The sequence below is a fragment of the Neophocaena asiaeorientalis genome, unplaced genomic scaffold, assembly GCF_003031525.2.
Source record: "Neophocaena asiaeorientalis asiaeorientalis breed wild unplaced genomic scaffold, Neophocaena_asiaeorientalis_V1.1 scaffold82, whole genome shotgun sequence".
NCBI lineage: Eukaryota > Metazoa > Chordata > Mammalia > Artiodactyla > Phocoenidae > Neophocaena > Neophocaena asiaeorientalis.
The window spans coordinates 2319115-2334231 of NW_020173068.1; the positions used below are offsets into that span (position 1 = coordinate 2319115).

Below are 15117 nucleotides of genomic sequence, written 5' to 3' on the forward strand. Positions count from 1 at the left end.
GAGCGGAGCCCAGCGGACCAACCCAAGTCCCGCCGGGCTGCGGGTGTAAGGGGTTGGCTTGAAAGTTCGGAGTCCCTGAGCGCGCCCAACCGGGGGCCCAACTGCCCTCCGCAGACGCCCGAGGCGGCGGGCGTAGTTCCAGTTTGGGTGCTAGCTTTCACTCCGCGGACCGCGCCCTTACCTGGCCTGCGCCCTTCCACTTCCGGGCAGCGCGTTTCCCCTCTAAGGCCCCCAGCTGGGGATGGTCCGCTCCAGGCCAGGGCTGCTTCGGGTACCTAGCCGGGCGAGAGATCGTGGCCCGGGTCGGGTGTGCGACAGAGCCTGTTGCTGTACGGGTGACGGCAGCGGTGCTCTCGGGGGACAACTGGGCGTCAGGGCTCCCGCGGCTCTCCACGTGTTCGCGCCAGCTGAGCCCTTTACGTAACCTTTTTATATAAGCCGCACGTCCCGCCCGCACTCGGGCCAGCGGGGGCTCCTGGTGGCCCATCCCCCGGGAGGCCAGCCGAGTACTGCGCCGCCGGGGTCCTGCCAAGGTCGGCCGACCAGTAGCAGCCGGGTGAGCCCACGCGGGGCCGGGGCCCAATCACAGGCGAGAACACCCAACCAACAAAAAACTGGCGCCAAATTCCCGCGATCGGGCAGCGGCCTCCGGTCTCCGCAGCCGCCTGCGCACCGCAACCTCCTCTCTTCCTTGCCTGCGCTGCATGAAGAGGAGCTGTACCCAGTAGGCCCTAATAAATACTGATTGGTTGATTGGATTGGTCGGTTTAATTGAGTCATAGGTCTTGCCTGGGAACCGCCCGCTGGGATGGAATCCACGCCCCCTCTCCTATTAAGCTCCTTGATCCTGGGTAAAACATTGCCCCACTTGGAGCCTCAGTTTCCCCTTCTGAAAAATGGGTAGACTCGGCCTTGCCTCCCAGGGTTGATAGCCCCAAATAAAAAATATATATATTATATAAAATATTAATATATAAATATTTAGATTTTGATATAAATCTAAAGTGGCTAATTGGGTGCAGGGCTGAGAGTGCTGAATGTAAGCTCCATTTAGACATGAATCTTTATTTTGTTCACTGCTTTGTACCTCAGTGCCGAGTAGGTGCTCCATATTTGTAAACTGAATCTACAGATATTGAGTGCCTGTAATGTGCTAGGCACCGTTTTTGTTCTAAATTGTTGGGGAAAGAGCGGTGAACAAGACAGTCTCTACCTTAGTTGAGGTTCTGTGCCTCGTCAAATCATATGGGTGACTTTGTGCAAATAACACTTTCTTAAGTGTCTCTTGTCCTCATCTGTAATATGGGAAGAACAGTAGTTGAAGGATTCACTGAGGTTAGACAGTTAAAGCGCTTAGAATAGGACAGGGCCTTGCACACATTAAATGTTAGATATTATTAAATAAATACATAGGATCATTTTTGACAATGTAAGTGTAATAGAGGAAAAGAATGAGCTAAAGAGTGCCTGGGGGTTGGGGACAGGCCACTTTGTTAGTGTGGTCACTAAAAACTTAACTTTTTTTGGATAAAATTTCAAATTTACATATAAATTACAAGAATAGTAAAGAATCTCATATTTTTAACCATAATAATAATTTGTTATATTTTACTACATTTGCATTATCATATTCTCTCTTGTGTATTTGTTTGTGTATGTATTGTATATAATATGTATTTGTATTTTCTTTTCCCCCAAAACCACTTTAGACTAAATTTCAGACATCATTCCCCTTTCATTCCTAAATATTTCTGTGTGTTCTTCCTAAGAACATGGATATTCTCTTGCAAAATCTCAGTACAATTATCAAAATCAAGAATTTTGACAATAATGCAATTCTTTAATATGTCTTCCATATTTAAATTTTGTTAATTGTCCCAATAATATAGCTATTCCCTACGATCCAGTCAGGATCACTTTGCATTTAGTTGTCATGACTCCAGAGTTTCCTTTACTCTAGAAAGGCAGTTAATTATTCAGCTTTTCTTTGTCCTTTATGACCTTAACTTTTTTTTTTTTTTTTTTTTTTTTGACTAATTTTTTTTTTTTTTTTTTTTTTTTGCGGTACACGGGCGTCTCACTGTTGTGGCCTCTCTCGTTGCGGAGCACAGGCTCCGGACGCGCAGGCTCAGCGGCCATGGCTCACGGGCCTAGACGCTCTGCGGCATGTGGGATCTTCCCGGACCAGGGCACGAATCTGTGTCCCCTGCATCGGCAGGCGGACTCTCAACCACTGCGCCACCAGGGAAGCCCTGACCTTAACATTTTTGAAGAGTACTGGTGAGTCATTTTATAGATGTCCCTAAGTTTAGATTTGTCTGGTATTTTCTCATGATTAGAATTAGGTTATGCATTTTTGGTAGGAATGGCACTGAAAGGAGTTGTGTCCTCAGTGTACCACATCAGGAGGCACATGGCATATTTTTATTCCAATACTGATGATGTTCACTTTGATCATTTGGTTAAGGTGGTGTCTGCCAAGGTACTACACTGAAAAGTTACTATTTTTCCCTTTGTAATTATTAAGTGTCTTGTGGGAAGATATTTTGAGACTACCCTGTTCTTCATCAGACTCTCACCCACTGTTTTTAGCATTCATTTATGGTTCTTGCCTGAGTCAATTACTCCCATGGTTACAAAATGCTGATTGAAAGCCCTCTGTATTAGTTTGCTAGGGCTGCCATAACAAAATACCACTGACTGGGTGGCTTAACGGAATTCATTTTCTCACAATTGTGGAGGCTAGAAGTCCAAGATCAGAGTGTTGGCAGGTTTGGTTTCTCCTGAGACCTCTGTCCTTAGTTTGCAGATGGCTGCCTTCTGGCTGTGTCCTCATAAGACATTTTCTCTGTGGGGATATCTTTTCCTTCTCTTATAAGGACACAGTCATATTGGATTAGGGCCTACCCTAACTGGCTCATTTAACTTAATCACCCCTTTAAAGACTTTATCCCCAAATGTATTATTGATACATTCTAAGGTACTGGGGGTTGCGAATTCCACATATGATTTTGGCAAGGGTGGGAAGGGGGGAATTAAGTCTATACCAGTCTATAACAACTAAATCTATAACAGTGACACGAGCTGAGACCTCAAGCCAGCCATGCTAAAACTAGTGGAAAGGCATTTCAGGCAGAGGGAGTAAGTATAGAAGCTGTGAGGAACATGACTGATGTCAAATTTAAGCCAATGGGTGAGAATGTGACATGGTACAACCACTTTGGAGAAAAAAGATTTGGCGGTTTCTTATAAAGTTAAATATATATCTACCCTATAGCCCAGTAATTACATGCCTAGGTATTTACCCAAGATAAATGAAAACCTGTGTTCACTAATACACTTGCATAAGGATGTTTATAGTGGCTTTTTCTATAAGTCCCAAACTGGAAAACACTCCAATGTTCATCAGTAAATGAAGGGATAACCAAATTGTGGTATTTTTGTACCAAGAAATGCTGTTCAGTGGGGGAAAAAAAAAAAGGAATGAAGTATTGATACAACATGGATGAATCAAAATAATTATGCTCAGTGAAAGAAGTCAGGAACAAAAGGGTATATACTGGATGATTCTATATACAATTCTTGAAAATGCAAACGAATTTATGGTGACAGAAAGCAGATTAGTAGCTGGGGTGGCGGAGAGGGGATGGAATACAAAGGGACTTGAGAAACTTTTTGAGGGGATGGATATGTTCATTATCTTGAAATTACCTTGTGATACTTTCAAGGGGGGAATATGTTCAAAACACTTCAAAGTGTACACAGTACACTTTAAATAAGTGCAGTTTTTGTACATCATTTTTGCAGCTTTACCTCAATAAAGTTGTAAAAAAAAATGAGGAAAAAGAGTACATACTATTTGATTCCATTAATGTAAAGGCAAGCTACACTGATCTGTGGCGGCAGAAATCATATCAGTGGTCACCTTTGGGTGGGAATTACTGCTAAGGGGCAGTAATGCATACCAACTAGAAGAACATTCCATGTCAGGGGGAAGAGCAGGTGCAAAGGCCCTGAGATGTAGCATCCAAAGCGGCCAGTGTGACTGCAGCGCAGGGAATAGGGAAGAGTAGTGGAAACAGAATGGTGATGCTCCCTTCCCATCCCCGCTACTTCAGTGGGTAAGAACACCCAAGGGGCAGCTGGCCCTGGGGTGGGGGGCAGGGGTTCTCTGGGAAAGCAGTAGGCTCTGGGCTGGGAAGGAAAGGTTGGGTGAGTGGAGGAGTGTGGAAGGGATGGAAGCTGGGAGAAGGCTGAGACTACTCCAGTGGGCTGGGTCAGAGGGTAGTGGGAATGAGGAGGGGGCTTGGAAGTTGAGGGTTGGGGGCTGGAGGTGGCACCGGGCCATGGCAGAGAATCGTCTGAAATGGCGGTTGTAGCAGGGGAGCTGAGGATGGGAAGGGGTTAAGGGGAGAGAAGCTGATATGGGGTATGGGAGGAGGACCTCAGAGGGGCTGTGGATGTTCTGAAGGACAGAAGCTTGAGGTGGGTGCCTCAGTGGAGGGTGTACTCTGAGTGGGGGACGCTGGGGAGGGCTGTAGGGAGGCTATGCCATTGGCTTGAACTCCCCTCGCATGATGGAACTGGATTTCAGAGGCTCCAGGAGGGCTGTCTCCAAGAAAAACTGGAGCCTGTCATGCTTCCTAACAACCCGAAGCTCACAACAATTACAGGGAGATACAGTTAACCCCATTTTATGAATGGGAAGATTGAACTTGGAAACTGTCACATTACAAGCAAGTGGAATAGCTGAAATGTGATCCCCAGCAGCCTTGGGTTTTGGTGCCCAAACTCTTAACTTTTACACAAACCGGGGTTCTCCAGCTCAAGTGCACCTCAGCATCACCTAGATTGCTGGACCCCACCCCCAGAGCAGCTAACCAGTAAGTCCTGGGTAGGGCTTGATTATTTTCATGCCTCACTAGGTCCCAGGTGATGCTGATGCTAACGTTGTTGGTCTAGGAAGCACACTTTGAGAACCACTGCATTACACTATACTGCCCCTAGACTGAGCACAAAGCTGAGGCAATTGTAGAGGATTGGAGTTCTGGCAAAGAATTTGAGGATGGATTGGAGCTACTCACAGAAAACTAAGCAAATAAGCCAAGGTGATTATTAAAGCCAAAAAAACAAAGAATTTATAAGAAGAACATTGTAATCATCATAAACTACAACACTCAGCTGGAAATAATATTACACTGTCATTATAATGTAAGAACAGTACATTGATTTAACCAGAAATTATGACATAATTATTTTGGGAAAATTGGAGCAGGAGGGTATGTGTGTGTGTGTGTGTGTGTGTGTGTGTGTGTGAGAGAGAGAGAGAGAGAGAGAAGAGGGAGGGAGAGACTAAATTTTTATTCTCCATAGCTGTAAGTTAATAGAAAAGGTCTGAAATTTGAAAATCTTGAAGTGACACCATAGTCCTGTATAAAAAAGTAACCATAGAATGAGTTATTGCTTCATGGGATGGGACTTAGTGGTGAGAAAGGGGATTTTTGTTATAAGCCTTGTAATAGTATCTAACTCGTAGTAGTAATTAACTCTTAAACATTATGTATATTTATTACTTGGATTGAAATTGAAATTAAAAATAAGAGTGGGTGTGGGCTTTGGCCACCACTGAAACAGCCTGTCAGCTTGGTGGCGCTGTTCAGCTTCTGGCCATGAGGTGTTCCTCTTGTCCTTGAATCGCCTAGAAGCGATTAACAAGTAGTTAAGTACCCAAATCACACCCTGGGGACACCACACTAGAGATATTGCACCCACTGAGACTCAACAGAGAGGGCCTCTTGTTTATTTAACAAGGGTCTGAGTCACAGAAAACAAAGATGGAAGCAGATAACAGCCACCCTGTTTCCCAAACTTAAGGGATTGTTCTCATTTCACATGTTCTTCCCATCAGCCACTTCAGGGCTCTGAAATTCCAACCTCTCCTCCTCTCCCTTCTGGGAATGTCATAGAAATTCTTTGTCAGGCTATCATCTGAGTATTTGCTGCAGAAAATTGGTTGCTAAGTTCTTAGGAGTTGTTTATGGTTTTTAGAAAGGTAAAGGAATACAGTGAGCTAGCAGGGCAAAGTCCTTGATTCTATAACTACTGGGACATTCAAAATAAACTATTGGGGAATCTGGTTGAAAGGTACACAATCATAAGGCACCAAAGTACACTCATTGATCAAAGTATGAAGCATACAGCCTTTTAGGAAGGCAATTTGAAAATTTGTCTATTAATATATTTAAAAATCCATATACTTTGAACCAGCAATCTCATTTCTAGGATTTATCCTATAGAAATACTTACCCATTAGTGGAAAATATATGTGCTGCAAGAATTTTTATTGTGGTCATTTGTAATAATAAAATATTAGAAATACTCAAGTGCCAGAGATGGGATTAGTTACATACAGCCACATATTTGAATATAATGTAGCCATCAAAAAGAAGGAGTTAGCTCTGTATATGCTACAGAACAAGTATTCACAACATATTGTTATATAAAAAGCAAATGTAAACTAGGATCTGTCGTATAACCTCAAATTTTGTTTAAATATGTATAAATAGTTGCTAGCCTTCATTGAGTTGTTTTTCTGTATTGGGAGCTGTCCTAAGTGCTCTGTACATATTAATTTATTTATTCCAATACACTGTAGGGTAAGTTTCATTATTATCTCCATTTTCCATAGAAACTGAGGCACAGAGAGGTTATGCGACTTTTTCAAGGCCATAGCACTAAGAAGTGATGGAGCTTGGTTTCAAACCAAGGCATACCTGATTCCAAAGCTCGTGGTACTTACATGTTACATGTACTTACGTGTTAGTTTCTACATACATAAAGGAAATATTTGGATAAATAATACTCTAGATGCCAAGAAGAATTCTCTTTAGGTGATTCTTTCAACACTTCTGTATTATTTGAACGTTTTACGTACATATTTTTGGTATTAGTTTTTAAGTACTTTTTTATAGATATGAAAAAACAATAAAATTCAGTTTAAAAAGAATGTGCAATAATGCAGACTGCATCTCATCGCCCATTTGCTCAGTGAGTACTGATTAAGTTCCTACTGTTTGCTGGATTAGAGACTGAGATGAATGAAACCCAGTTCCTGTGATGGAGGAACATAGAGTCTTGTGAGGACCGGAGAGAAGCAGCCAGTGCTCAGTCTTTTCTGGCTCTATTGCACTGTGACTTTCCTTTAGATTTTGGTTGGCCAGAGAGAAATGAGGCTGCGCCTTAGGTATCAACACTCAAAATTTCCTCTTTCAACTAATGGAACCAGGTGCTATGCAGGGCCTGAACATTATACACTGTCTTTCTTCCTCTATAGAACTTACTATTATTGGTTCAACCAACATTTAGTGGGCATTAGGCCCTGTGTGTGAGTTGGGGATCCAGAGATGAATAAGACAAGTTCTCTGCTGGTAAAATCTGGTGTTGTGGGGAAAACTGCTATGTTTCTAAATAGTTATAGTTTTCCATTGGTGAAAATAATGATTCCAACAAACAATTAAGAAGTACTTACTAGGCACTGATTCATACACTTCTTACATATACTAACTTACTGAATTCTTAACCCTCTGAGATACTATTGATATTATTATCTCTGTATTATAGATGAGAAAACAGGCACAGAGAGTTTAGGCAACTTGCCCAAGATCACACAGGTAGGATGTGGATGATCAGGAAATTCCAATCCAGGTAATGCTTAGAACAGCACAACCAAACAGCCCAGCTTGTGGGAGAGCAATCGTGATAAAAATAGTATTAACAACTGTAGCAGTACCTGTCACAAACCACACAGAGCTTTGTGGGTTTTAAGTGTTTGTATATATGTGTCTCAATGTTAGATGATCCCCAATATAAAGTGGGGATATAAAATATCCTCCCATATTTCACAGTGAGAAGGTTGCAAAAAAGAAAATATTTGGAGGGCCATCTTGAATATATAAATTCTTAAGGCTGTAGATGAAATAATCAAATGTCTATGTATAAATTTAATTTATTATTTTAGGTATGCACATGCTTTCAAGATTATTAATATATTATTTAAATAATGTTATTTAAATATATTAATAACTAATATATTAATTTAGAAATATTGGGTTTTTTCCTAATCTGACACTTTACAAAACAGCTTTATTTCATCTTGTCCTGTGCATCTTTGATCTCATATCTTTATTATCACTAGGGATAGTTTCTGAATCATCCAACTCACTTTCTAGATCACATACATTTCACTCCTAATTCGTTTGTGATCCAGCACTTTCTGAGCCTTTATATAATGCTGTCATTGAAATATTTTATCCTTAAAGTCCCAGTTCACTCAATCTTAGGACAGTATTGTTTTTCTGTTTGCCCTATTGGTTTATATTTGTGATCACAACATCCTAACATTTAATGGATTACTTTTAAAGTCCTCTTTATAAGGCTTGCATCTTTACAAGGGGTATGAGATCAGCCCCTAGTATAATGACTACATCTGTGTCAAAAACTGTTTTTTTAACCCCTTCCTTCAGGTGACTTCTATAAATTGGTCTTTTGCAAACAATACTTTGTTGTTTAAAGTTACTGAGAGAGTCTAGGGAATATGAAAGACTGTGAGGCTTCGTAAGAACTTAAATATAAGGCAACTCCCACTTTCTTCTGAGGGATAATTTTTGGGGAAAACCATCCTGCCTTATATCCAGGTGTAGATGACACATTAACCTTATCTGTTAAACTTGGCAAACTTGCCTGTACAAATCTGTATAGTGGGCACTACCCTCACTTAACACATGAGTAACTTGAAACTCAGAGGTGAGGTGACTTGCCCAAGGCACCTCACAAGTGGCAGAACTGGAACACAACTTGAACCCGTTTGTCTGATCCTCTCACCCACCCTCTCCCATTAAAGCACCAGGTAAGTTTCTAAACCACTTTCCTAATTTAGATTGCTGGCCCTGATAAGAATGTGGGGCTGTGTTGACAGAACACTAACACTGATTAATTTATTGTCCTTCTATTGCCTTATGCTTGTATAGCTGTGTGCAGTGTTTCATAAAGAGAATGGCAAAGCAATTTGCAAATATAAAACCCAGATGCTTAATTTTAATTTCTGGGTTTCTGTTTCAAATTTATTGTAAAACAAGGCAGGTTGTTTATACCGTAAATAAATGCCCCAGTGTCTATAAAGATCCCTGGAAGCTGCTCTTAGGTCCTGAAGTGGCATATTTGCTTACATTTGTTTTGTTCTTGAAAAACAACCCCTTCAGGTGTGAGGTGGGAAGAGTCAATGGTAGCTTGTTTGGGGGTGCAAGTTCCCCTACAAGGCTGTGCTGGAGCTGCTTCCCCCAGGCTCCTGAGAGCTGTTCGTGCACATCGTTCCCCAGCACTGCTCAGTGACATCACAGCAGCAGCTGGAAATCAGCCAGGCAGGGAGTATTTACACCATGGAAACTGGCAAACCTTACAAATCAAGGTTCCTTCCATCCCCCCTCGGCCCCTCCCCCAAATAATTTAACCTCCCTGTACCTTGTGAATAGCAAAAGTACTTCCCTCCTAGGTTTTCTGAAAATTTAGTGAGATAAAGCATGTAAAGCACATGGCACTGCTTCTATGTTTACTTATTTAGAAAAGTAATGCATATGCCAGGTTGAAAAAAATCAAACAAACAAAGAAGTTTACAGTAAAAAGTAAGTTTCCTTCTCAACCTGGACTTCCATTCCAATTCCTATCCTGAAAGGCAGACTGTTTCTCAGAATCTTTTCAAAGATGTGCTCTGCATATATAACCATATATACACGTATACAAATGTGTATATATATATTTAATAGGTATATTTGTTTTTAATTAATTAATTTTGGCTGTGCTGGCTCTTAGTTGTGGCATGCGGGACCTTTAGTTGGGGCACGCATGTGGGATCTAGTTTCCTGACCAGGAATTGAACCCGGGCCCCCTGCATTGGGAGTGTGGAGTAGCCTTACCCACTGGACCACCAGGGAAGTCCCACAAATGTGTATATATATAAATATATATGTAGTTATATATATACACACACACACGCATTTTTATTTTGGCTGCGTTGGGTCCTCGTAGCTGCGTGCGGGCTTTCTCTAGTTGCAGCGAGCAGGGCGACTCTTCATTGCAGTGCGTGGGCTTATTGAGGTGGCTTCTCTTGTTGTGGAGCACAGGCTCTAGGCGCATGGGCTTCAGTAGTTGCGGCACACGGGCTCAGTAGTTGTGGCTCATGGGCTCTAGAGCGCAGGTTCAGTAGTTGTGGCACACGGGCTTAGTTGCTCTGCGGCATGTGGGATCTTCCCGGACCAGGGCTTGAACCCGTGTTCCTTGCATGGGCAGGCGGATTCTTAACCACTGTGCCACCAGGGAAGTCCTGTATATATTTTTAAATGGCAGCATTTTACAACAGTGTTCTGCCCCTTGACATGTGCACACACACACACACACACACACACACACACACAACAAGACATATACTTCTCTATCTCTATAACTATCTATGATTATTATAAACTGGCTTACATAGATCTAACTTGTTATTTTTTTTAATTTTTTTTGCGGTACGCAGGCCTCTCACTGCTGTGGCCTCTCCCGCTGCGGAGCACAGGCTCCGGACATGTAGGCTCAGCGGCCATGGCTCACAGGCCTAGCTGCTCCACGGCATGTGGGATCTTCCCAGACCGGGGCACGAACCCGTGTCCCCTGCATCGGCAGGCGGACTCTCAGCCACTGCACCACCAGGGAAGCCCCTAACTTGTTATTTTTAAGGGCTGCCCATTTCTCCATTTTTGGATGCACCATGGTTTATTTAACCAGCCCTCCGTGGGTGACATTCAGGTTTTTCCCCATCCCTTGCCAGCACAATGGGCATTGAATAACCTGTCTTTTGCACACAAACACGAGTGTATCTATAGACTCAATTCCTGGAAATGGAACCATTGGGTCAAAGGGTATAGGCATTTAGAGTTCTGGTTTGATTGTCACATTGCCTTTCAGGAGTTGTACCAATTTTCTCTCCAACCCATGGTGTAGGCGAGTCCATGAATCCCCACAGCCTTGGGACATGGTCCGACTTTTCAATCTGTGCCATCTGGCACCCTGGATAGGTAAATGGTCCTGATTATTATTATTGATGGAAAAACTCAGGTGTGAGAGTGGCCCTTGGGCACTGGATTTCCGTGAACTCTACTTTGCAGGCTCTTTATCATCCCTGGTTTTCTTGAGTGAAGTTTCTCAGGAACATTAAGGATCAAGAGGGTGAGAAGCTCTAGTGCTCTGGGAAGCTCTAGTACAGCTTGTTCCCTGTCGTAACAGAATCAGCTTTTTGAAATGCAGGCCTTGTCATCTTGCTCTCCTCTCTAAAACTTTCTGTGGTTCCACATTTATCAAAGTTCTTGGACTAGCAGTGCCAGCATCCCCTCGAACTGGTTAGGAATGTACATTTTCAGGCTCCTCTGCAGACCGATTAAATCAGACACTCTGCAGGCGGGGCTAAGCTTCAACAAGCCCTCGGGTGATGCTGTTGTGCACTCAAGTTTGAAACCACTGCCTTACAGAATGAAGTGGCCCCTTTCCACCATGTGGCTCCAACCCACCTTTCCTACTATATTTCCTTCTGTGTCCCACAACTTCTAAACACACCTAGCTACTGGCTTCTCAAACCTCCCTCCACGTTCTCACCTCTATGCTTGGAACAGAAACCTCTATTTGTCCCCCAATTTCTTATAGAGCAATAGAAGTTCTCATTTTATTCTTTTTTTTTCTCTCTCTCTTTTTGGCCGCCCCATGCGGCATGTGGGATCTTAGTTCCCTGACCAGGGATCAAACCCATGCCCCCTGCAGTAGAAGCGTGGAGTCTTAACCACTGGGCCACCAGGGAAATGCCAAAGCTCGCATTTTAAAATTGCATTTCCCAGACTCCCTTGAAACTATGTTCTGGCAGATGGTTTATGAAGTGTGCAACTTCCGAATTGTACCCTCTAAAGGAAGGAGCATGCCCAGCCTTCTGCTTGCCTACTTCCACCAGCTGGAAGGCAGACCTGATGGTTCTGAACCACGAAAACAGGTGAGGGCTGGGCCTCAGGTGTGGTGGAGCATCAGGAGGGATGCGTCTGGGACCCTGACACTGTGGGGTGACCACAGAAGCCAGAAGACCACTTAGCCTAGACTGTGAAAACAGAAAAAGATAAACTTCCATTTTATTTAGCTCAGTGTTACCTGAGGTTTGCATGATCACAATTGACCATCTTACCTAACGCAATGCCTTCAGGTGTTCTGTGTTCCTCCACTTGCCTGGCAACAATCTTCTCTTTCCTTTCAAGAGACACTTTTAGCGAAGCCGTATTATTTTAATAAGAATACTGACAGGGCTTCCCTGGTGGCGCAGTGGTTGAGAGTCCACCTGCTGATGCAGGGGACACGGGTTCGTGCCCCGGTCCGGGAAGCTCCCACATGCCGCGGAGAGGCTGGGCCCGTGAGCCATGGCCGCTGAGCCTGCGCGTCTGGAGCCTGTGCTCCACAACGGGAGAGGCCACAACAGTGAGAGACCCGCGTACTGCACAAAAAAAAAAAAAGTCTCTATTTTAATTTCAAATATAGTAAATACCAGTTGATATAGCCTACATAAATGAAAATCTCTGTGTGGCCCTCAGTTCTTTATTTAAACTTTTCATTTTGAGATCACTGTAGATTCACGTGCAATTATAAGAAATAATATAGAGAGATCTGTGTACCCTTCACCCCGTCTCCCCCGGTGGTAACATCATGCATAACTTTAGTACAATATCACAAAGAGGAAATTGGCAATGATACAATCCACCCATCTTATCCAGATATCACCAGTTTTACATGTATGTGTGTGTGTGTTTAACTCTGTGCAACTCTATCGCATGTGTACATTTGCGTGGCCTCTACCAGAGTCAAGATACAGAGCAGTAGTCCCCTCGCAAGGATCCCTCATGCTGCCTTCCTGTAGCCACAGCCACCTCCTTCCCTCTCCCCTCCCTAACCCCTATTCTCCCGCTCTATAATTTTGTCAGTTCAAGAATATTATATAAATGGAATAATTCACTATGTAACCTTTTGAGGTTGGCCCTCTCACTCAGCATAGTTCCCTCGCGATCCATCCATGTTGTTGCATGTATCACTAGTGTGTTCCCTGCAACGGCTGAGGAGTGTTCCAGGCATGGATGCACCACCGTTTGTTTAATTGTTCTCCTGTGGAAGGACATTAGGGTTGTTTCTGATTTCTGGCTATTATGAATAAAGTTGTTATGAACATTCATGGACAGGTTTTTGTATGAATGTAAGTTTTCACTTCTCTGGGATAAATGCCCCAAAGTACAATTGCTGGGTAGTATGGTAAGCACATGCTTAATTTTGTAAGAAGTCACTGTACCTTTTCCAGAGTGGCTGAACCATTTTACATTCCTACCAGCACTTTATGAGTTTCTGGTTTCTCTGCATCCTCACCAGCATTTGGTGTTATCAGTATTTATTCTTTTACCCATTCCGATAGTTGTGTAGTGATACCTCATTGTGATTTTAATTTGCGTTTCCTGATGGTAATGATGTTGAAAATATTTTCATATGCTTGTTTGCCAGCTGTATATCCTTTTCAGTGCAGTCTGTCCATGTCTTTTGCCTATTTTCTGATTGGATTGTTTGTTTTCACTCTTGAGTGTTGAGAGTTCTTTATGTATTCTAGATACCAGGCCGTTGTCTGTTATGTGGTCTGCAAACATTTTCTCCCAGTGTTTTTGTCCTCTTCACAGGCTCTTTCTCAGAACAAAGGGTTTTCATTTTTAAATGATCCAATTTATCTTTTTTTTTTTTTCCTTTATGGGTCATGATTTTGGTATTAAGTCTAAGAACACTTCACCTAGCCCTAGGTCCTAAAGATTTTCTCCTATTTTTTTTCTCTAAAAATTTTGTAGTGTAACATTTTACATCCAATCTTTAATCCATTTTGATTAATTTTTTTGTTAAGTTGTGAGGTTTAGGTCAAGGTTCATTTGCCTATGAATGTCAATAATTTCTAAGGGATCCTGGGACCAAAGATTCAAGAACTACAATAAGGTGTATGAGGTACTCCAAGACAGGTATGTGCAGAGTGCTATGGAAAGGTTATCTTTGAGCAAGGTAGTTCTGGAAGAATTCCCAGAAGAGGTGACATTTGAGTTCTGCTTTGGAGAATGGATAGGATTTTACCAAGCAGAGGGGAAGTCTTGTTGCTTTCCTTTGTCTCCCATAGCCAGAGATATTCTCAGTGATGGGGTGAGTTTTAAAAGAGGGAAGTACGGAAAATAAAGAGAAGGACCTAAGAAATCAGGCAGACCTTGATTGAAATCCTCCTTAACTAGCTAAGTTACCTTTCCTAAGCCTCAGTTTTCTTATCTGTAAAATGGGGGGATAATTCTTTCTTTTCAGGGAAACTGAGGATTAAATGAGATGTATGTAAACTGGCAAGCAAGGTATCTGACACATGGTCGTCAGTCCATTAATTACCTCCTCCTCCCCTTTCATGATTCCGATTACCTTTTCTCCATGTGATGGAGTTAGATCCTTCCTTTGATGTTCAGCCTATGCTTAATTTCATTCTTTCTCCCCCTTATTGCTCTAGATGAGTGATTCTCAAATTTTAACTATATATCAACCGTCACAAAACTGATACTCAATATTTAGTTACCGAGAGCCTTTTAAAACACAGATTGCAGAATTTCTGATTTAGTAGGTCTAGGGTAGGACCTGAGAATTTGCATTTCTAACAAATTTCCAAGTGATGCTGATGCTGCTGGTCTGAAGACCACACTTTGAGAACCACAGCTTTAGATATTCCCTTTAATTGTCTCAATAAACTGTATAGAAGGAACCAAAATATCCACATTCTATATGTAAGTAGATTTTCAAGGAAATGCTTGTTGTGTTTGTTTTTCAAAATTCGCAGAAAACTCAATGGGGAGACTTCTGGTTTTAAGATGGCTGACTTTTGTTTTTAATTTTGGCAAAAAAACACACAACATTAAATTTAGCATCTTCACTGTTCTTAAGTGTGTAGTTCAGTACTATTAATCATATTCAAGGGTGGCTGAGTCTTGTTTCTATCCTGTTCTCTTC

General features: G+C 42.4%; 2 protein-coding genes across 2 annotated transcripts in view; one reads left to right on the forward strand and one right to left on the reverse strand.

Moving 5' to 3' along the window:
• The window catches only part of STK35 (serine/threonine kinase 35), a 45461-nt gene extending 44736 nt beyond the window's left edge, over positions 1-725 (reverse strand). The window contains exon 1 of the mRNA XM_024742944.1: positions 182-725. Within this exon, the coding sequence (XP_024598712.1) occupies positions 182-487 (306 nt within the window). The 5' untranslated portion in view covers positions 488-725. The remainder of the gene's footprint in view (positions 1-181) is intronic.
• Positions 1-15117, forward strand: part of PDYN (prodynorphin) — a 95188-nt gene that overhangs the window by 2749 nt on the left and 77322 nt on the right. The window lies entirely within an intron of this gene.